This window comes from Schistocerca cancellata, chromosome 10 (genome assembly GCF_023864275.1).
Source record: "Schistocerca cancellata isolate TAMUIC-IGC-003103 chromosome 10, iqSchCanc2.1, whole genome shotgun sequence".
Classification (NCBI taxonomy): Eukaryota; Metazoa; Arthropoda; class Insecta; order Orthoptera; family Acrididae; genus Schistocerca; species Schistocerca cancellata.
This window is the reverse complement of record NC_064635.1, coordinates 34,704,658-34,727,518: the sequence shown is the minus strand read 5'-3', so window position 1 is coordinate 34,727,518 and position 22,861 is coordinate 34,704,658. Positions and strand designations below refer to the sequence as shown.

General features: G+C 43.6%; 1 protein-coding gene across 1 annotated transcript in view; it reads left to right on the top strand.

Moving 5' to 3' along the window:
• The window catches only part of LOC126106382 (uncharacterized), a 66,535-nt gene that overhangs the window by 16,378 nt on the left and 27,296 nt on the right, over positions 1–22,861 (top strand). The window contains exon 2 of the mRNA XM_049912648.1: positions 20,878–20,974. Within this exon, the coding sequence (XP_049768605.1) occupies positions 20,897–20,974 (78 nt within the window). The 5' untranslated portion in view covers positions 20,878–20,896. The remainder of the gene's footprint in view (positions 1–20,877; positions 20,975–22,861) is intronic.

Sequence of the window (22,861 nt, the reverse complement as noted above, 5' to 3'; positions counted from 1 at the left end):
AGAATCAGTGATGTATTTCGTTCCAAAGACGGACAAACAAGGTCTGAAGCTGGTAGTCGTAATGTTTTGGTGTATCAGTGTATAACGTTACTTATAATCCGTCTTGATTGCAAAAATTTTTTTTTATTCATATGACCGGTTTCGGATCATCCAGAACGATCTTCAGATCTGATATTTCAGTTACAGGAGTAACCCGTCCAAATTCAGTAACTTTGACATGCTGAGTCACATGAGAAAGTTGCTGGATTTGGACGGGTTACTCCTGTAACTGTAATATCAGATCTGAAGATGGGTCTGGATGAACCGAAACCGGTCATATGAATAAAAAAAAATTGCAATCAAGACGGATTATAAGTAACATTGTACAATCACTGATTGCTGCTATCCCATCAGACATTATGTCTGTTTTTGCAAAATTAGTGTATAAGGACGGAGCCACGCATGAGAGCTCTGCTTGGCGGTGTTTAAGCCGCAATAGCTGAGCTGACTCTAGCCATATTGGATTCCAATTTTACTACATTTCTTGGATTCTTTCGCAAAGGGCTTCAGCCTTATCATTAACAAGCATTATACACTCCTGGAAATGGAAAAAAGAACACATTGACACCGGTGTGTCAGACCCACCATACTTGCTCCGGACACTGCGAGAGGGCTGTACAAGCAATGATCACACGCACGGCACAGCGGACACACCAGGAACCGCGGTGTTGGCCGTCGAATGGCGCTAGCTGCGCAGCATTTGTGCACCGCCGCCGTCAGTGTCAGCCAGTTTGCCGTCGCATACGGAGCTCCATCGCAGTCTTTAACACTGGTAGCATGCCGCGACAGCGTGGACGTGAACCGTATGTGCAGTTGACGGACTTTGAGCGAGGGCGTATAGTGGGCATGCGGGAGGCCGGGTGGACGTACCGCCGACTTGCTCAACACGTGGGGCGTGAGGTCTCCACAGTACATCGATGTTGTCGCCAGTGGTCGGCGGAAGGTGTACGTGCCCGTCGACCTGGGACCGGACCGCAGCGACGCACGGATGCACGCCAAGACCGTAGGATCCTACGCAGTGCCGTAGGGGACCGCACCGCCACTTCCCAGCAAATTAGGGACACTGTTGCTCCTGGGGTATAGGCGAGGACCATTCGCAACCGTCTCCATGAAGCTGGGCTACGGTCCCGCACACCGTTAGGCCGTCTTCCGCTCACGCCCCAACATCGTGCAGCCAGCCTCCAGTGGTGTCGCGACAGGCGTGAATGGAGGGACGAATGGAGACGTGTCGTCTTCAGCGATGAGAGTCGCTTCTGCCTTGGTGCCAATGATGGTCGTATGCGTGTTTGGCGCCGTGCAGGTGAGCGCCACAATCAGGACTGCATACGACCGAGGCAGACAGGGCCAACACCCGGCATCATGGTGTGGGGAGCGATCTCCTACACTGGCCGTACACCACTGGTGATCGTCGAGGGGACACTGAATAGTGCACGGTACATCCAAACCGTCATCGAACCCATCGTTCTACAATTCCTAGACCGGCAAGGGAACTTGCTGTTCCAACAGGTCAATGCACGTCCGCATGTATCCCGTGCCACCCAACGTGCTCTAGAAGGTGTAAGTCAACTACCCTGGCCAGCAAGATCTCCGGATCTGTCCCCCATTGAGCATGTTTGGGACTGGATGAAGCGTCGTCTCACGCGGTCTGCACGTCCAGCACGAACGCTGGTCCAACTGAGGCGCCAGGTGGAAATGGCATGGCAAGCCGTTCCACAGGACTACATCCAGCATCTCTACGATCGTCTCCATGGGAGAATAGCAGCCTGCATTGCTGCGAAAGGTGGATATACACTGTACTAGTGCCGACATTGTGCATGCTCTGTTGCCTGTGTCTATGTGCCTGTGGTTCTGTCAGTGTGATCATGTGATGTATCTGACCCCAGGAATGTGTCAATAAAGTTTCCCCTTCCTGGGACAATGAATTCACGGTGTTCTTATTTCAATTTCCAGGAGTGATGATGATGATGTTTGGTTTGTGGGGCGCTCAACTGCGTGGTTATCAGCGCCCGTACAATTATCCAATCTTTGCTCAGTCCAATTTCGCCATTTTCCTGGATGATGATGAAATGATGAGGACAACACAAACACCCAGTCATCTCGAGGCAGGTGAAAATCCCTGACCCCGCCGGGAATCGAACCCGGGACCCCGTGCTCGGGAAGCGAGAACGCTACCGCGAGACCACGAGCGGCGGACAATTTCCAGGAGTGTATCACTGTACTCGTTTTGTCTAGCGCTTTCTGAAGCCATCAGAAAATCGTACTTGCTTCAACATATCGATCGACACGAGACTTAAAGACTATCACATGCCGAAGTACATGACCCTTACCGTACAGTAATTTGCGGAAGAGCTCGTTACGATAGCTGGAACCGCTCAGGAAATAAAGGGGGTGTTACACCCAGTGACGCCTGTGGGCTGAGGATGAAACGGCGGCCGGTCGGTACCGTTGGGCCTTCCAAGGCGTTGTCGGACGGAGTTAAGTTTTTTGTAGTTAAGTCTTAGGTGACTTACCCTGTATAATTAATATCTTTGCTTGATAGCACAAACGAAATCAGTGGATAGGGAAATACTTTTGTCTGTGTTTGGCGTACATCTTCTCCTGTAATGGGCTGCAAGAAGATCACAAATAACACTATTGTAACTTATGTTCACCTCCAATCGTCAGTAATAGTAACTGCTCGCCTAATATTTGTAGTTACGCTGCGCAACAAAAACGCAATGTAAGTCGCAGACAGGGCACTTTTTCGGCGTTATCCACATGCCAGTAAACAAGACTTTTCGCCGGAAGACGAGAGAATGAGGCCCTCAGAATCGGGGTGGGGTTCATATCGATGCAGGTTTCGGTAGTTAGAAATGGAGAGGCTTGCACAGGACGTGACAGCGTGGAGGGCTTCATCAAATCAGCATACGTTCGCCAGGCATCCCTTTGGCCACGGGTGTCCACCTTTGAGCATACCTGGGCCACACTGGAAGAAGACGATAATTTTTGGGAAGAAAAGGACCAGTGAAAGAAGAGCGTTGAGTGTGAGAGTTTCATATCGAAAACATTGAATTTATCGTAACTTTACTTAAAAAGGAATTTTACGAATTTTTTAACCAATCGTGAGACGCTTACTCCTTGCGCCGCATTGAAACTTGCCTTTGGACTGCATGCGGCCCTCCGACAGCGGGTTGGACACCCCTGGTTTAGGCATTACTGCTCCACCTGCTTAGGGGCTCGCCAACTTACTGAAATATCCTGTCAGACATACAGGCTGGTACATGCAACGCGGCGACGCCTTATAGGCATAGTGCTGGAAAGTGGGACGAGGCCTTCGTCACGTGACACCACTCGCAGGGAATTCACCCAGCATCGCTTATAGATAAACCACTCCAGCAAAGTCGCGGCATCTGTAGCTGATATCGCAATCGCATTTATTATTGAAAAAGAAGCAACGTCCTTCTTGTAAGTGTCCACATTACGCTTCCTAATAGCAGGGCGGATATCGGAATTATTTTGTAAACTTGCATACGTTATCTGCAACTTGTACAGAAACCAATCTTTAAAATTTTGAAAATGGATGCAGTCAGCAACTGTAGAGTTATGGATAAAACGGGAATCATACATCCAACCAATTGCACGTCAAAAGTTTATTCAGACCTTTACTAGGTTTCGATAGAGATAAACCTGTCTTCCTCGAGAGATGTAATAACACTTGTTACGAACTGTGTAAAAAGAGAAATGAACTCACAAGGCTTAGTCAGCAGTTAAATGATGCATATAAATGTTATCGCATAGCCATAAGGCTTAGTCAACAGTAAAAACGATCCATGTAAAATGTAAGGCAGATGTGCATCATACACACAGACAACTAACAGGACAGAAGGCACAAACCAGCAGGTTACTTATGCCCAGGTGGCTCTCACGTTAGAGGCACCTGACATGTTAATAAAATTGCTATAAAATAACATTACAAAGACAGTAACATAACAAAGATTATAAAAAAGTAAGAAACATAAACCTATGCAAATGGTGAAAAGAACTACGACGGACGTTAAAGTAAGACAAGACGGACTGCGTCTTTGAGAAATATAGCATCTAGAAACAGCGTCGGAAACCCGATACAGCTGCTATGTCAGTTCAGGGGCGTTATTTTTAATTATCAATCACAGCCTAAAAACAGAATCTTTTTCGATGGTTTTCCGCTTAAATTGACGTATCAGCTGTATCGAGTTTTCCGCGCTGCTTCGAGACATTATTTTACTCAAAGACGCAATCTGTCATTATCTTACTTTAATGTGCGTCATAGTTTTGTTCACCATTTGCGTAGGCTTATATGTTTCTTATAATTTTTGTTATGCTGCTTCTTTTTGCAATGTTATTTCAAATGAATTTTTTAATACGTCACTCGTCTTTCGTGGTTGGCACCGTTTCTTACGGGAGCGTCACCTGACCGTAAGTTTTCTGCTGGTTTGTCCCTTCTGTCCTGTTAGCGGTTTGTTCGTGCTTATTATGTACGTCTGCCTTACATTTTACAGGGATAATTTTTGCTATTAACTAAGCTTTATGCTTATCACATATGATTTATAGGGATCATTTCGCTGTTGACTAAGTCTTATAATTTTGTTTATCTTTGTACACGATATGTGACGCGTAAATTTATTTTATATTTCCACTGTATATAATTTTCGATGTTTCTTTTTGCTGCACATGTGACTTACTTGTATTCGTCGCAGTCTGTTCCATTTTTAGGTGTTATTACTTCTTACAAGGAAGTTATAAACCTATCTGTCAAAACCTAGGCAAAGGTGGAATAAAGTTTTGACGTGGATCTCGTTAACTGTATCATTCCAACTGTATCCATAAAACAGTTTGCATCGGTAAGAATCGACGGTCACGAAAGGAAAGCACTAGGTGAGAAGGGAGTGAGAGAGAGTTCTAGCCTGTGCCAGGTATTATTAAATATGTAAATTGAACAAGCAGCAAAGGAAACTGTGGTGTCACCGCCAGACACCACACTTGCTAGGTGGTAGCTTTAAATCGGCCGCGGTCCATTAGTACATGTCGGACCCGCGTGTCGCCACTGTCAGTAATTGCAGACCGAGCGCCACCACACGGCAGGTCTAGAGAGACGTATTAGGACTCGTCCCCAGTTGTACGACGACTTAGCTAGCGACTACACTGACGAAGCCTTTCTCTCATTTGCCGAGAGAGAGTTAGAATAGCCTTCAGCTAAGTCCATGGCTACGAACTAGCAAGGCGCCATTAACCATTTCTAGAGAGAGTCTCACTTGTATCATCAAGAATGCTGTATACAAATGATGGATTAAAGTTAAGTATTCCAGCAGCTACGTACTTTTCTTTATAGCATACATTACGTATCCTGTTTTAGACCTCACGCCAGTCTGCGTTAGATTATAGCGTGCATTTCGGCCTCCTCTAACTACAAGGTGTTGGCACATCTGCCAACACATCAGAAACCAAGGGAAAAACTGAAAACCGTAGTTCAGGAAGAAGAAAAATAAAATTTTGCGGTTTGCCAATGACGCTGTAACAACACGCCGAAGGAGTTGAACGGAATATACTGTGTCTTGCAAAGAGTTTATCTCCAGAAGTAAAAGAGCAGTAGTGGAGAAGATGACAGAGTTGGATTAGGATGTGAGACACAAAGTAGTAGGTGAGTTTTGCTATTTCGGCAGCAAAATAACTGGTGATGGCTGAAACAGAGAGGAACAGCAGCTTGCCAATAGTAAGAAAAGCGTTTCTGAAATTGAGAAATTTGTTAAGGTCGAATATAAATTTAACTGTTATGAAGTCTTTTCTGAAGGTATTCGTGAGGAGCATATTTTGTACGGAAGTGAAACGTGGACCACAGGAAAATATTGAGTATTTGCTGGGTTGGTCAAATGACTAATGAGGTGGTACTGAATTTGGCACGACGTGACTAAAAGAAGGGATCGGTTTATACGGCACGTTCTGAAGCATAAAGGAATCGTCAGTTTCGAAATAGAAGGAAGTATGGAGTGCTGTAGACAGAGTCCAAAACATGGCTACGGTAAACACTTCAAAATAGTTAGGCACAGATGAAAAGGTTTGCCCAGTATAGATGTCCCTGGATACCTGCATAAAACTAGTCCTTTGGACAGGAAACCACAAACAACAACAACAACACGCTTGATAGTGTTGCAGTGTACCCTTTTTCAAGGATAGTTTATGCTACTGACTGGAGAGCCACGTGCTACACTGCCGCTTTCCACTGTGCACGCCGCCATTGACACGTTCTGCAGTTGGACTCTAGCCCCTACCCCACAACAAACAAGTGATAAACACCCATTTTCAACCAATTTATCAACCACCGCTGTCGCGAAGATCTGCTACATAAAGTGAACTGGCATCTACATCTGCATTCATACCCAGCAAACCTCCGTGTACCGTAAGTACTCATTCCCTTTCCTGTTCCACTCACAAATGGAACGAGGGGACAACTACTGTCTACATCCGTCTGTATGAGCCATAATTTCGCTTGTCTTCGCTGTGTTTACATGAAATGCGCAGTAGAGTCATTCCGCAATCAGCCACAAATGCCGGTTCTCTAAATTTTCTCAATAGTTTTTCGCGAAACACGTCACCTTTCCTCCTAGAATTCCCATTTGGGTTCCCGAAGTATCTCAGTAAACTCGGGAGGGAGCGTTATGGACTGGTGAATTTTTTTCGTGGCACTCCCTGGTTAATTTCGTCATTTTCGAAGGCACAGTGGATCAACATAAGGGGTCATCTAAACTTGAGGACATTCAGTTTGTTTTTCTTCGGCACGATGGTGTCTACCAGCAGGACAATGCAATGTGTCGCACTGTTCGCAGTGTTCGTACATGGATCCTGGGCACCAAATTCCCCGGATTTGAACCCAATTGAGAATCTGTGCGCTACGGTCGCAGGTTCGATTCCTGCCTCGGGCCTGGATGTGTGTGATGTCCTTAGGTTAGTTAGGTTTAAGTAGTTCTAAGTTCTAGGGGACTGATGACCTGAGAAGTTAATTCCCATAGTGCTCAGAGCCATTTTTTTTTTTTTTAGAATCTGTGGGCCCACGTAGCTTGGCAGTAAACGTCTTGGACCCTCAACCGAGAAACCAAGTGTAGCTGGCCATTGCATTGAAGTCGGCGTGGCCCCACATCCCTGTTGGTGCCTTCCAGAAATTCATTGACTATCCTGCTGCACATCTCTCAGTGGTGGTTACTCAAGCTTTTGATAAGTGATCACATTTATGAGACTGGACAGTCTATCAGCAACATTCACTTCAGACCTATCCGGAGCTCACGCAACCCGTGTCAACAACAGAAATCAACAAACCGATAGACGAAAGTTTTCTGTTCTGCTACCGCTGAAGTGAAAAGGACGCCAACTTCCTTTGGCGGTTCGCTAAAATACCGACAGCCAGCGAAATACGAACGAATATTAGCGACTGCGAACCGAACGCGAGCGAATGCAGTTCGCTCGCGCTAGTGTACCGTTTACATCACAGAAAATTAGCGTTCGTTGAGGCTCGTTCGCTCGTGTTCGGCCCAATGTGAAGTGGGTTCCACGAGTACACCTCTATTGTGACGACGGCCCTCTCGGCCTTAAGCCGTCGGCACACGACCGTGTAGCCGAGCATTGAGCGTGCCGAGTTTCTGACGTCATAGCGTGGAACAGCACGTTCGTAAGTCTTTCCGTACGTGCAGAGGAAGATCTAGCATGTCAGATATTCTGAGCGTGCGTGTGAGCATTGACCAATGAGATGGCACAACGCCACCTACGTCACACGCACGCCGTCCACCTTCACTACAGAGTTGTGAGGCGCCATATTGGCATACATTTCTAGCCTATACGTATACATGCCGTTTCTGGGCACCAGCAAACTGAGAATCACTGGAAAACCCGTTATTAACTGTGTGATTCGTTCCAATAAAATAACGAGAAACATCATATTCGTGGCAAAATAATTATTGTAACTTGTGTATTATGAGAGTAGGCTGTTTGAAGGCAGCGACACACTGAAGATCCACCCAAAACGCATTGTTATTGGTACAATTTGCTGTAATTAAATTTCAATTAGTAAGATATCTACGATTAAGGTTTCCAGCAAATACTAATGCGTTATGATTGAATATTAATAGAGAGTTGTTGGTTTAGCGAAGTCAGTAGCGTGACTGATCCACACGAAGTTTGGGTAGTGGTTCACGACTGGACACTTCCGAATTTTTTTCCTAACATTAACGTTTTTATTAGGTTCTGATACTTTATTATTAGTTTAATATAAGTATATACTATAATATTTGATGTTATGTAAATATAAGTTCACCTATTGAGGGGTGACTGTTCGACTCGCTTAATCTACGGGACAGCTTGCACTACTTGTATAAATACGTATATTTTGTTCATTTTTCTTTTACACTTCGTAATTCACATGTTGCAAAAATTCTGCTACTGCATAGGAACAGTAATCAAGTAAGGCTGACCTTGGGGTGTTACTAAAATGTGGGAATGATGAAAAAATGTTTAGCTTATGTGGAGAAGTATTGCAAATTTGTATCGCACTGTTTGTAATGGAACTTTTATAAGCCTGTGTCCTTATTGATTGGAGGTGGTACTTTCCTTTTCGTGGACGATGGAGGAAATGTGCGTTTTAATAGAGCTAACGTGGGAATTTTACGCGCTCCCTTCCATGAACAGTGTGGTTTACGAACTAGAAACATCCCGCAACTGCCGCTAGAGTGCATTGTGATCGCGTATACCACGTGGGCGCTCACGTACCGTGTGCACAAATCGCATCATTTCTGAGTGTTCAGCAGCACGTTGAACTTGGCACGCTCAACGTACACGTTCGACAGCACGGCCCGTGTCCCGACGGCCTAAAGCTCTGTTAAAACGCACATTTCGTCCATTGTACATATGCTAGTCACGTTATTCTATAAGTAACACACACAAAATAAACACTTCAATATCCGTGTACATATTTTAAGAGGAAAAGGAAAGTACCATGTCCAATCAGTAAGCACACAGGCATATAAAAGTTCCATTACAAACAGTGCGATGCAAATTTGCAATAGTTCTCCACATAACATAAACATTATTTTATCATTCCCACATTTTAGTAAAACTCCAAGACCATTCTTACTTGATCACCGTTCCTACCCAGTAGCAGAATCTTTGCATCATATGAATTACGAAACGTAAAAGAAAAAGGAGCAATATTGCTTTATACAAGTAGCGCAAGTTGTCCTGTAGATTAAGCCAATCGAACAGATTCACTCAAAATATTTACATAACATCAAATATTACAGTATATACAGGGTGTTTCAAAAATGACCGGTATATTTGAAACGGCAATAAAAACTAAACGAGCAGCGATAGAAATACACCGTTTGTTGCAATATGCTTGGGACAACAGTACATTTTCAGGCGGACAAACTTTCGAAATTACAGTAGTTACAATTTTCAACAACAGATGGCGCTGCAAGTGATGTGAACGATATAGAAGACAACGCAGTCTGTGGGTGCGCCATTCTGTACGTCGTCTTTCTGCTGTAAGCGTGTGCTGTTCACAACGTGCAAGTGTGCTGTAGACAACATGGTTTATTCCTTAGAACAGAGGATTTTTCTGGTGTTGGAATTCCACCGCCTAGAACACAGTGTTGTTGCAACAAGACGAAGTTTTCTACGGAGGTTTAATGTAACCAAAGGACCGAAAAGCGATACAATAACGGATCTGTTTGAAAAATTTCAACGGACTGGGAACGTGACGGATGAACATGCTGGAAAGGTAGGGCGACCGTGTACGTCAACCACAGAGGGCAACGCGCAGCTAGTGCAGCAGGTGATCCAACAGCGGCCTCGGGTTTCTGTTCGCCGTGTTGCAGCTGCGGTCCAAATGACGCCAACGTCCACGTATCGTCTCATGCGCCAGAGTTTACACCTCTATCCATACAAAATTCAAACCCGTCAGCGCCGCTACCATTGCTGCACGAGAGACATTCGCTAACGATATAGTGCACAGGATTGATGACGGCGATATGCATGTGGGCAGCATTTGGTTTACTGACGAAGCTTATTTTTACTTGGACGGCTTCGTCAATAAACAGAACTGGCGCATATGGGGAACCGAAAAGCCCCATGTTGCAGTCCCATCGTCCCTGCATCCTCAAAAAGTACTGGTCTGGGCCGCCATTTCTTCCAAAGGAATCATTGGCCCATTTTTCAGATGCGAAACGATTACTGCATCACGCTATCTGGACATTCTTCGTGAATTTGTGGCGGTACAAACTGCCTTAGACGACACTGCGAACACCTCGTGGTTTATGCAAGATGGTGCCCGGCCACATCGCACGGCCGACGTCTTTAATTTCCTGAATGAATATTTCGATGATCGTGTGATTGCTTTGGGCTATCCGAAACATACAGGAGGCGGCGTGGATTGGCCTCCCTATTCGCCAGACATGAACCCCTGTGACTTCTTTCTGTGGGGACACGTGAAAGACCAGGTGTAGCGCCAGAATCCAGAAACAATTGAACAGCTGAAGCAGTACATCTCATCTGCATGTGAAGCCATTCCGCCAGACACGTTGTCAAAGGTTTCGGGTAATTTCATTCAGAGACTACGCCATATTATTGCTACGCATGGTGGATATGTGGAAAATATCGTACTATAGAGTTTCGCAGACCGCAGCGCCATCTGTTGTTGACAATTGTAACTACTGTAATTTCGAAAGTTTGTGTGCCTGAAAATGTACTGTTGTCCCAAGCATATTGCAACAAACGGTGTATTTCTATCGCTGCTCGTTTAGTTTTTATTGCCGTTTCAAATATACCGGTCATTTTTGAAACACCCTGTACTTATATTAAATTAATAATAAAGCATCAGAACCTATTAAAAACGCGAATGTTAGAAAAAAATTTGAACGTGGCGAGACGCGAACCTTCGAACTATCACGCGTTTTGACGCCAATGTGTGACGCTAGTCACTACGCTTTTAACTCATTTTTTTCTATTTTCCTTAACTTTGTTCTTGGCGGCCGTCCGATGACACTCGTTCAGGTTGTTCGTTGATCGGTTCACCCAGTTTTTTTTATTTTTTATTTTTTGTTACAGAGGGTAGCTAAACTCTCTGACCGAACACGCTGAGCTACCGTGCCGGCATCTCCGTCATAGGCAAAACTGACTTAAACGTTATACACTACACCAGCTGCACAGTACGCTAACCCAACAACGAATCTTCTTTAGCCAATCCTAGCCTGTTGCCAGTTGCTAAAAGCTTTAATCGTAGCTACGTTACTAATTGAAATTAAATTATAACTAATTGTACCAAGAACAATGCGTTTTTGGTGAATCCTCAGTGTGTCGCTGCCTTCAGAGGGCATGTTCTCATAATACGCAAGTTACATTAATTCTTTTGCCACGAATATGACGTTTCTCATTATTTTATTGCAACGAATCACACAGTTAACAACGGGTTTTCGAGTTATTCTCAATTTGCTGGTGCTAAGAAACGGCATGTATACGTATAGGCTTGAGATGAATGCCAATATGGGGGCTCACAACTCTGTGCTGAAGGGAGATGGCGTGAATGTGACGTAGGTGGCGTTGTGCCATCTGATTGGTCAACGCTCTCACACGCACGCTCAGAATATCTGACATGCTAGATACTGCTCCGCACGTTCGGAAAGACTCCCCAACGTGCTATTCCACGCCATGACGTCAGAAACCCGGCACGCTTAACGCTCAACGTTCGGATGCACGGTCCGTGTGCCGAAGGCTTAACGCAGAGGGAAGCAAATTCGTAAGTAGCGGTGGCTGACGTCATGCGCTTGTGTCGCCAGCTCCGTGTCGGCCTGTTTGTGTGACGTCAGCTGTGCGTGACAGTACAGGATTTGCCTCGCGTGTGGCTCACGGGTCTTGTGTATTGACGAGGCTGTTACTTCGCGTGCTGGGCTAACTCTAGCGGCGCGTCACCGCCTCGTGGGCAAGCCGCCACCCCCCCCCCTCCCCCTCTCCGCACAAGGGCTGCCAACTGCTCCCTCTGACGTCCCCTCCGTCAACTCGAAAACTACTCTGGAATGAATGGAAGGTTAACTGCCGGCGGGCATGCTCCTGATTGGAACACAGCGCAGCAGCGCCTACAGTGGTACCTACTGCCACACTACCGTCTAGTAAGTCTGAAATACTTCGCTGGCGATCAATAGCAGGAAACATAAGAATACGAAAAGCGGCCGAGAGCGAGCAGTTATTGTCCTACATCTACATCTACGTCATTGTTATTCACAATAAACTGCCTGACAGTGGGTTCAATGAACCACCCTCAAACTCTCTCCCTACCGCTCCACTCTCGGACGGCGCGCGAGGAAAACGATCACTTAAATTTTTCTGTGCGAGCCCTGATTTCTCTCATTTTAACATCAACAAAAGCAAAACGAGGATAATGGAATGTAGTCGAATGAAGTCGGGTGATGCTGAGGGAATTATATTAGGAAATGAGACACTTAAAGTAGTAAAGGAGTTTTGCTATTTGGGGAGCAAAATAAGTGATGATGGTCGAAGTAGAGAGGATATAAGATGTAGACTGGCAATGGCAAGGAAAGCGTTTCTGAAGAAGAGAAATTTGTTAACATCGAGTATAGATTTAAGTGTCAGGAAGTCGTTTGTGAAAGTATTTGTATGGAGTGTAGCCATGTATGGAAGTGAAACATGGACGATAACTAGTTTGGACAAGAAGAGAATAAGAAGCTTTCGAAATAGGGTGCTACAGAAGAATGCTGAAGATTAGATGGGTAGATCACATAACTAATGAGGAGGTGTTGAATAGGATTGGGGAGGAGAGGGATTTGTGGCACAACTCGACTAGAAGAAGGGATCGGTTAGTAGGACATGTTCTGAGGCATCAAGGGATCACCAATTTAATATTGGAAGGCAGCGTGGAGGGTAAAAATCGTAGAGGGAGACCAAGAGATGAATACATTAAGCAGATTCAGAAGGATGTAGGTTGCAATAGGTACTGGGAGATGATGAAGCTTGCACAGGATAGAGTAGCATGGAGAGCTGCATCAAACCAGTCTCAGGACTGAAGACCACAACAACAACATCGTGATAATCATATCTCCCTACGTAGGTGGGTGCCAACAGAAGGTTTTCGCAATCGGAGGAAAAAACTGGTGATTGAGATTTCATGAGAAAATCCCGTCGCAACTAAAAACATCTTTGCTTTAATGATTGCCACTCCAATTCACGTATCGTGTCTGTGGCACTATCTCCCCTATTTCGCGATAGTACAAAACGAGCCGCCCTTGTTTGAACTTTTTCGATGTCATCCGTCAGCCACACCTGATGCGGATCCCACACCGCACAGCAGTACTCCAGAATAGGGCGGACAAGCGTAGAGTAAGCAGTCTCTTTGGTAGACCTGTTGCACCTGCTAAGTGATCTGCCAATGAATCGCAGTCTTTGGTTTGCTCTACCCACATCGTTCCAATTTAGGTTATTTGTAATTGTAATCCCTAAGTATTTAGTTGAATTCAGGTTTGTGTGACTTACCGAGTAATCCAAATTTAGCGGATATCTTTTAGTATTTATGTGAGTAACTACACACTTTTCTTTATTCAGGGTCGATTGCCACTTTTCGCACCATACGAATATCTTGTCAAAATCATTTTGCAACTCGTTCTGGTCATCTGATGACATTACAAGACGGTCATCCGCAATCAAATAGGGCTACTCAGATTGTCTCCTGTGTCGTTAATATAGATCAGGAACAATAGAGGGCCTATAACACATCCTTGAGGAACTCCGGATATTACTTCCGTTTTGCTCGATGACTTTCAGTCTATTATTACGAATTGTGACCTTTCTGACAGAAAACCACGAATACAGTCGCACAAATGAGGCGCTATTCCATAGGCACACAGTTTGGTTAGAAGACGCTTGTGAGGAACGGTGTCGAAAGCCTGGAAATCTAAAAATATGGAATCAATTTGACACCTCCTGTCGATAGCACTTATTACTTCATGAGTATAAAGAGCTAGTGATATTTCACAAGAACGATGTCTTCTGAATCCGTGCTGATTATGTGTCAATAAATCGTTTCCGCCGGCCGGAGTGGCCGTGCGGTTCTAGGCGCTACAGTCTGGAGCCGAGCGACCGCTCCGATCGCAGGTTCGAATCCTGCCTCGGGCATGGATGTGTGTGATGTCCTTAGGTTAGTTAGGTTTAAGTAGTTCTAAGTTCTAGGGGACTGATGACCTCAGATGTTAAGTCGCATAGTGCTCAGAGCCATTTGAACCAAATCGTTTTCTTCGACGAAATTCATAATGTTCGAACACAGCATATGTTCCAAACCCCTACTGCAAATCGACGTTAGTGATATGGGCCTCTAATTCAGCGGATTACTCCTATTTCCGTTCACTTTCCGTATTCATACACTTGTTTTGGGGCGTTTCTTAGCAGTGTATTTTATACCCTAATCGTCTAATTACATTCGTATATACAGGGTGATTCACGAAGATATGCAAACATCTTAGTATGTTATTCTACAAGTAAAACTAAAGAAAAAAGTTCATATAAACATAGGTCCGCAAATGTTTGGTTAATGGCTAATAAAAGAAAAAAAATGGTTCAAATGGCTCTGAGCACTATGGGACTCAACATCTTAGGTCATAAGTCCCCTAGAACTTAAAACTATTTAAACCTAACTAACCTAAGGATATCACACACACCCATGCCCGAGGCAGGATTCGAACCTGCGACCGTAGCAGTCCCGCGGTTCCGGACTGCAGCGCCAGAACACTAATAAAAGATTTTGCCTGAAATTCAGCAACTTCGCTAATATGAAGCCATCGCAAAACTGCACGAGGTTAAAGTAAAGGACTATTTCCACTTATTTTGCTGTTGTCGGTCTGGTGAATCTAATAAAACATGTCCCAGACGTGTCTGATACCTGTCCTACTCTCGTGGACGCATGCAAAAATTTCAGTACATACCCTGGCTGCCTTCACCAAGGAGTCTTGTCGCAAAGGCTGGTACATACGTGAAGAAGCTTACCTGCAAGAGAAAAAAAATCGTTAAATATGCAAATCAGTCTTTTTACAGTTACAGGATAAATACTTCAAATTCCGTTGTAACATACAGTACCAAGATTTCTAGAACTGTCTATTCCCAAATTACAAACATAAGAGATTAGGCAACTTTACACTGTAACTCAGGATTTAGTTCCCAATCCCGAACAATGTGTCGTTACAATCAATTTAAAACTTGAACTGCTAACGTTTCAAGAGAATATTTAGAGTCGAACACACTTAAAATGACGATCACTTTAAGATTTGAACACATCACGACACATTCCGAAGAGCAAGCTGCCTTCTTTAGAATACCAAAATCAACAGAAGTTGCACACTGGTTCATAAAAACTAAATGATCAGACTAAGTTGTCATGCCAGTTTCCTTGTCGGAAAACATCTCCGAAGTAAACATACAATACGTCGCTGTAGCATCCTTGGCCCTTTGTGTGTGTGTGTGTGTGTGTGTGTGTGTGTGTGTGTGTGTGTGAGGGGGGGGGGGGAGGGGGGGGTGAAAACTGGAGAGGAAGAAGAATGTGCATTCACGATATTCCACAAGCGCGCAATTTGATTATAAGCTGCTTGTGAGGTACGGTGTCAAAAGCCTTCTGGATAACACTCAGCAATTCGTGTGAGTAAAGTGTTTCACAAAAAAGAAGTTTTCCAAATCCGCGTTGACTGTGTGTCAACGGACCGTTCTCTTCGAGGTAATTCATAATGTTCGAACACAATGTATGTTCCAAAATCCTGCTGCATGTCGACGTTAACGATGTGGAACTCTAATTTAGTATTTAGTGGATTTCTCCTATTGCCTTCCTTGAATATTGGTGTGACCTGTGCGACTTACCCGTCCTTGTATATGGATATTTCGTCGATTGAGTAGTTGTACATGGTTATCAAGTATGGAGCTATTGCATCAGCATGCTCTGAAAGGAACCAAATTGGTATACAGTCTGGCCCAGGGGATTTGCTTTTATGAAGTGATTTAAGTTGTTTCACTACTCCTAGGATATCTGCTTCTGAGTTACTTATGTTGGCAGCTCTTCATGATTCGAATTATGGAATATTTACTTCGTCTTCTTTGCTGAAGGAATTTCAGAAGGCTGTGTTTAGTATGTCTGTTTTAGCAACACTGTCATCGATAGTATTTCCACTACTATCGCGTATTTGGTCCCGGCGGAGGTTCCAGTCCTCCCTCGGGCATGGGTGTGTGTGTTTGTCCTTAGGATAATTTAGGTTAAGTAGTGTGTAAGCTTAGGGACTGATGACCTTAGCAGGTAAGTCCCGTAAGATTTCACACCAAAAAAAAAAAAAAAAAAAAAAAAAACACTATAGCGTAGAAAAGGCATTGATTGTGTCTTGCCGCTGGAATGCTTTACATACGACCAGAATCTCTTTGGATTTTCTGCGGTATGTTCACTACGGTGACGGTGACAAAAAAGGAAGAAGACTATTTCATCTTTTTTATTTGTAAACCGATTTAAAGTTTTTGTTCGACAATTCTTGTAATGACGCGTGTTCTGAACTTGGAAGCTGTCTCTTCCTCGACATGTCAGTTTCAATGTGATCACCTTTTAAGGTGATTATGTGTACAGAGGGAAATCTTGACTTAAAATTACTAATTTACAGGCGCTACCTCGCATTACATCAAGCAATTGTAAATTACTGCACTAAGAGTTCACATTACAAGTAGAAATGTTTCATTTAAGTGTAAAACATTAGTATCTGTACAGTAATACAAATGTACTATTTGTAACTATGGCAATTTTGAGGTGTTTTCGCCACAAGTCAGATCACAAGTAAAGGCCAGCAAACAATAAATGTTGACACATGATGTGTTACTCCCCAAAATTTTGTCATATGGCTAGAAACGGGCGTTTTTATTTCGACAATTTCTAGATAAGTTATAAGAAACGTCAACTTTGTCGGATTGAAACGAGTGCTAGAAGGTATTTCTCAACTGTAGAGAGGAAGCTTGATGCGGCTGACAGCAGTGTTAATGTGACGAGCGACGGCTAAGCCTAATGACAGCTGTGGTTTCACGGAGAACTGATGTGAAGGTCGCCCGACTGCATTCAGGTTTCCCGCTTTCCTTCGAAACCCTCTTAATCAGTGACTAAGTCCTATAGCTGAGTCATACCTATGCGGGAATTTTACGTACTCTGCATGAATGACGTCTCAAGTTGATCGGTACTCCCCTGCGTTAACGTCCGGCATAAACACAGTAAGTATATAAACCAGTAACACTCCAGTATTACTAAAAAATGGGACCCTCCAAGCAGCTAATGGAGTAAATAACGACATGTTATTGCCTGGCTGCTACAAAAATACAAATTGGACATTTTTTTTCTTCTAGAGGTTGCGTTCACAGTTTCCGAGCAATTATATTCTGTAACAACATCCGCATCTCCGTCAGCTGTGACCATGGTGTCGATTCAGCAATGAATGGTAATTACGAGCATAGAAAAAAATAAAAATAATGGGTTTCGTTAAAAAAATTCAAGGAGTTAGGAGATCTAGCTGCAAAGTTCGAGTACATAATAAGCTCACAAGGAAAAATAATAATAACTGTGATATTAGATGAGCAAAATATTGTCTCTGAACTTCGATTCTAAATGAAGGTATCGAAGTTTTCGTTCGGGTTTTGTGTGCCACCATGTGTGCATTTATTTAATAAATTGTAATCAATCGCACCATAAGTGGACTAACATCCCTTTATGCACTACAGATGTCTTTTCTGATGGCAGGAAATAATAAAATAACGCAAGCAAGTGTAATCTCCCCACGGAAATTTACCCTCTACCACGCAATAATTAATAATGGTCAACCAAATCATCCACATTTATTCACTTTTGGAAAGTATCTGATCGGATTTCTAGTAATATATGCGCCGACAGCTCGTCGACGCCAAGGTATTTTTCTAGTAAGATTATTCTTTGGAATAACAGAGATACGTAGATGTATTCTCCATGGTTATTATAGAGGGAGAAGGAGTACAGCTTCGGAAGTATCTGTTGGAAGATTGTCGGGTTGCTAAAAGAGACATATTTGCTCTTCTTCTCCCTAAAGCGAGCTATGAAAGTTTGTGCCACTAGCGGGTTATTGGTGGATAGAGAAAAACGGTAAACGAAAATTAAGTAAGACTTGGAATCAACAGAAAACGGAACATGTAATGGAGATGGATTGAATATACTATTTTCCTCAGAAATAAGGTTTGTGACCCTTTTATTCTAGAGTGAATGACGAATGAGTTCTCTGTCTGAATCATTGATGATTGCCTTGGCCCTGTAATTAGTGGGGAAGTTTCAGCTGTGACGAAGAGAGCCTGCAGTCTCCGAGTTTTGATAAAATCGTCCAAAAAGGCTTCGTCCACATCTGAAATTCTAAATCTGTCGTAAAAATGAACGAATTGTTCAAACGATCGATTTTTTCCAACTGAATGCAGCGCTTAACAATAATAACAAATGTAAAGATCTTTTCCAGCAAACCAGCCGCTGAATATTAAGACGAAGGGCTCCACCAGAGATTCTATTGGGCTGATTCCACGTAAATGAAATAATATATTTAAAACTGTACACAGATAAAGGACAGAGAGAGAGAGAGAGAGAGAGAGAGAGAGAGAGAGAGAGAGCGAATGAAATTCGAGAAAATACTCAGAATCCTCCATTAGCATAATTGTTTGCCTGTCTTATCACGGATCAGCCTCAAGATAAAACAGGAGGCCCTAACTGTATTGTACCGATTTGTGTGTGAGAGTGAAGGGGTAATAAAGGCGACAGTTACACCTCTGTACAGACAAAACATTACACCAAGTTAGCGGCAAGCTGCATTCACATACTTTCATCAATTACAGTAGAATTCATTATACAAGGACGGAGTCGTGTAGAAAATGGGACGTGCTACTGCGCATTCGCTGAAACAAAATAGCTTTTACTTAATTTGTAGCACGATTTAACTCTGAAAATTGGAAACAATGTTTCAGACATGCTACAGAACAATCTAGTGGCACAAAACTAACATTTTTGGTGAATTTTACATACGTCTCTCTTTGAGAAGCCGCAACAATGTTCACTGTGCAGACACTCCATGGCACTCTAGACATCGACGCACTGCCCGTGGGGATTCTCGTCTTGCTGCAAACATGCTCATACCCTGAAACTTTCTATTAGATTAAACCTATGTGGTAGATCAGGACTCGAACCCAGGATCGCTTCCTTTCACAGGTAAGTGCTCAAACAACTGAGCTAGCTAAGCATGACCCGTACTCACTGTTTCACCTTCGCCAGTACGTCGCGTACCTACCAAAGCTCTCGTGCACAACTTGCGACAGTAGCACTCCTCAAAGAAAGGTCCTGGGTTTGAGTCCCGGTCTGGCACACAGTTTAAATCTTCCGGGAAGTCTCATGTCAGCGCACACTTCGCTGCAGAGTCAAAATTCATACTGCAAAGCACATTGCGTAACTCAAGAGTACGTGCATGACTGTACCAGCCTGTATGCCCGAGCAAACATCTCACCTCTTGGGCGCTAGTCTAATGTAGCTGCTGAGATCCTGTATGGCGTCTGGTACGGCCTTCCTGAACACTTCATACCACTTTCCTCTACATCTACATCTAAATCCATACTCCGCAAGCCACCTGACGGTGTGTGGCGGAGGGTACCTTGACTACCTCTATCGGTTCTCCCATCTATTCCAGTCTCGTATTGTTCGTGGAAAGAAGGATTGTCGGTATGCCTCTGTGTGGGCTCTAATGTCTCTGATTTTATCCTCACTGTCTCTTCGCGAGATATACGTAGGAGGGAGCAATATACTGCTTGACTCCTCGGTGAAGGTATGTTCTCGAAACTTCAACAAAAGCCCGTACCGAGCTACTGAGCGTCTCTCCTGCAAAGTCTTCCACTGGAGATTATCTATCATCTCCGTAACGCTTTCGCGATTACTAAATGATCCTGTAACGAAGCGCGCTGCTCTCCGTTGGATCTTCTCTATCTCTTCTATCAACCCTATCTGGTACGGATCACACACTGGTGAGCAGTATTCAAGCAGTGGGCGAACAAGCGTACTGTAACCTACTTCCTTTGTTTTCGGATTGTATTTCCTTAGGATTCTTCCAATGAATCTGTCTGGCATCTGCTTTACCGACGATCAACTTTATATGATCATTCAATTTTAAATCACTCCTAATGCGTACTCCCAGATAATTTATGGAATTAACTGCTTCCACTTGCTGACCTCCTATATTGTAGCTAAATGATAAAGGATCTATCTTTCTATGTATTCGCAGCACATTACACTTGTCTACATTGAGATTCAATTGCCATTCCCTGCACCATGCGTCAATTCGCTGCAGATCCTCCTGCATTTCAGTACAATTTTCCATTTGTTACAACCTCTCGATATACCACAGCATCATCCGCAAAAAGCCTCAGTGAACATCCGATGTCATCCACAAGGTCATTTATGTATATTGTGAATAGCAACGGTCCTACGACTCTCCCCTGCGGCACACCTGAATTCACTCTTACTTCGGAAGACTTCTCTCCATTGAGAATGACATGCTGCGTTCTGTTATCTAGGAACTCTTCAATCCAATCACACAATTGGTCTGATAGTCCATATGCTCTTACTTTGTTCATTAAACGACTGTGGGGAACTGTATCGAACACTTTGACGTTTGTTGCAAGTTGTCTTCATGGTGCTGTAGTTTTGACGGATAGCATTGTAGATGTAAAATGATCTGTGAATGATTAAACCACTGACTGATTTTTTTTCTTTTTTGGCAGGGTGTGAGAGGGCGGAAGCATGTGCTGCAGAGTGGGCAAATGCTGCTTCTGCATCGACCTGCGAGTCGGCATCATCACCATCGCCTGTATTTGGCTGGTGAGTAGCTGGTACCAGGACACTGCTATTGGTGAAGCTTACTGACTTCACCACTGATACTCTCACACTCCCGCACTGCAAAGTGGCCACAGCAACATTTTCCATACCGAGAGGGGAACTTGCGTGTAACAGTTCCCAATCACGAAGGAAGAAACGCAGGGACACAGTCAACATTAAAAAAAAAACCTACATTTACAGATTAGGTAGAGTTTGAAAAATACTTTTGACATTGGTGACTGACAATCACTATTTGTAATTCGTCAACAGGCAGGTTAACTCCAACAAGAGAAACCAGGCTAAAGAAAAATAGAGGGAAGCAAAAGCTTGAGTACTGGAATCAAGGACATAGACTGGAGTGAGACAGCGCTGTAGCCCATTCCTCATATTGCCCACTCTGAACATTGAGGAAGCAGTAGGGGAAACGAAAGAAAAATTTGGAAGAAGTTTAAGGTTCGGAGAGAAAGAAACAAAAGTTTAAGCTTTGCAGCTGATGGCGCAGTTCGATCAGAGACAGTAAACTACATTGAAGATAAGTGGATTGAATAGTGGTTCGAAAAGAGGTTAGAAGGAGAACATGAACAACAGTAAAACAAGGGTAATTAAGTATGGTCGAATTATGTTAAGTGATGCTGACAGTATTAGATTAGCAAATAAGAAGATTAGAGTACTAGATTTTTAGAATCTAGGCAAGAAAACCACTGATTAAGGCAGAAGTAGAGATATAAAATTCAGACTAGCAATACTAAGAAAATCTTTCCTCTACGAGAGGATCGAATATTAATTTAGATGAGAGAAAATTTGTTCTCAGAAAATTTGTCCAAAATGTATGTGAAATGAGGACTATAAACATATTGACAAGAATGGGCTACAACCTTCTGAAATATGGCAGTGCAGAAGACTACTGAAGACTGAATAGGTAAATAAGGGTAGTTAATAGAGAAGTACAGCATGGAACTGGCGAGAAAACAAATTTATGGGACAACCTGACTAAAAGAGGGAATCGGTTTCTAGGATGCATCATGCAGCAGTAAGGATGGATAGTTCGGTAATGGAGGAACGTGTCAGGGGTAAAAAAAATGAGGGAAACAAAAGCCTGAGTACTGGAATCAAGATCAAATGGGTGTTCAAATGACTGTAGGTTGCAGTAGTTATGCAGGGATTCAGAGGCTTGTACAGGACAAATTAGTATGGAGAACTGCATCATGACAGTTTTCTGGCTGAAGACGACAACATCTTTGGACTGCTGCTCTGAAGGTGTCAGTGTCATTTAACAGAAAGCTACAAACTGTGAAACAAACACACAGAACTTAACCTTACTCATCATCCCCGATGTTATTCAGTCTGTATATTGAGCAAGCAGTAAAGGAAACAAAAGAAAAAAAAATGGAGTGGGAATTAAAATCCATGGAGAAGAAATAAAAGCTTAGACGTTTGCCGGCGACAATGTAATTCTGTCAGACAGCTATTGTGTTTCTGCTGGCTAACGTTCTCCAACAGCGCTGGTAATTTATCATTCAGAAGATTGTGATACATAGCTTCTGTTAACCTGCTCAAGTCTATCATCAACAGTTCCTGCCCACACATGATAATGAAGTGATACGGTCGCAGGTTCGAATCCTGCCTCGGGCATGGATGTGTGTGATGTCCTTAGGTTAGTTAGGTTTAATTAGTTCTAAGTTCTAGGCGACTGATAACCTCAGAAGTTAAGTCGCATAGTGCTCAGATACATTTGATACTGATGCTTCACCTCCGTGACTGGTCAACAAGGGGCATCTACCTACATGAGCATAGTGTAAGAGGGCTTGCTGAAACGGTGGCGCTTTTTAAGTTTTGGATGAAATTTGATTGGGGCCAAGTCGGGATTGTGAGGAGGAGAATCGATGACAG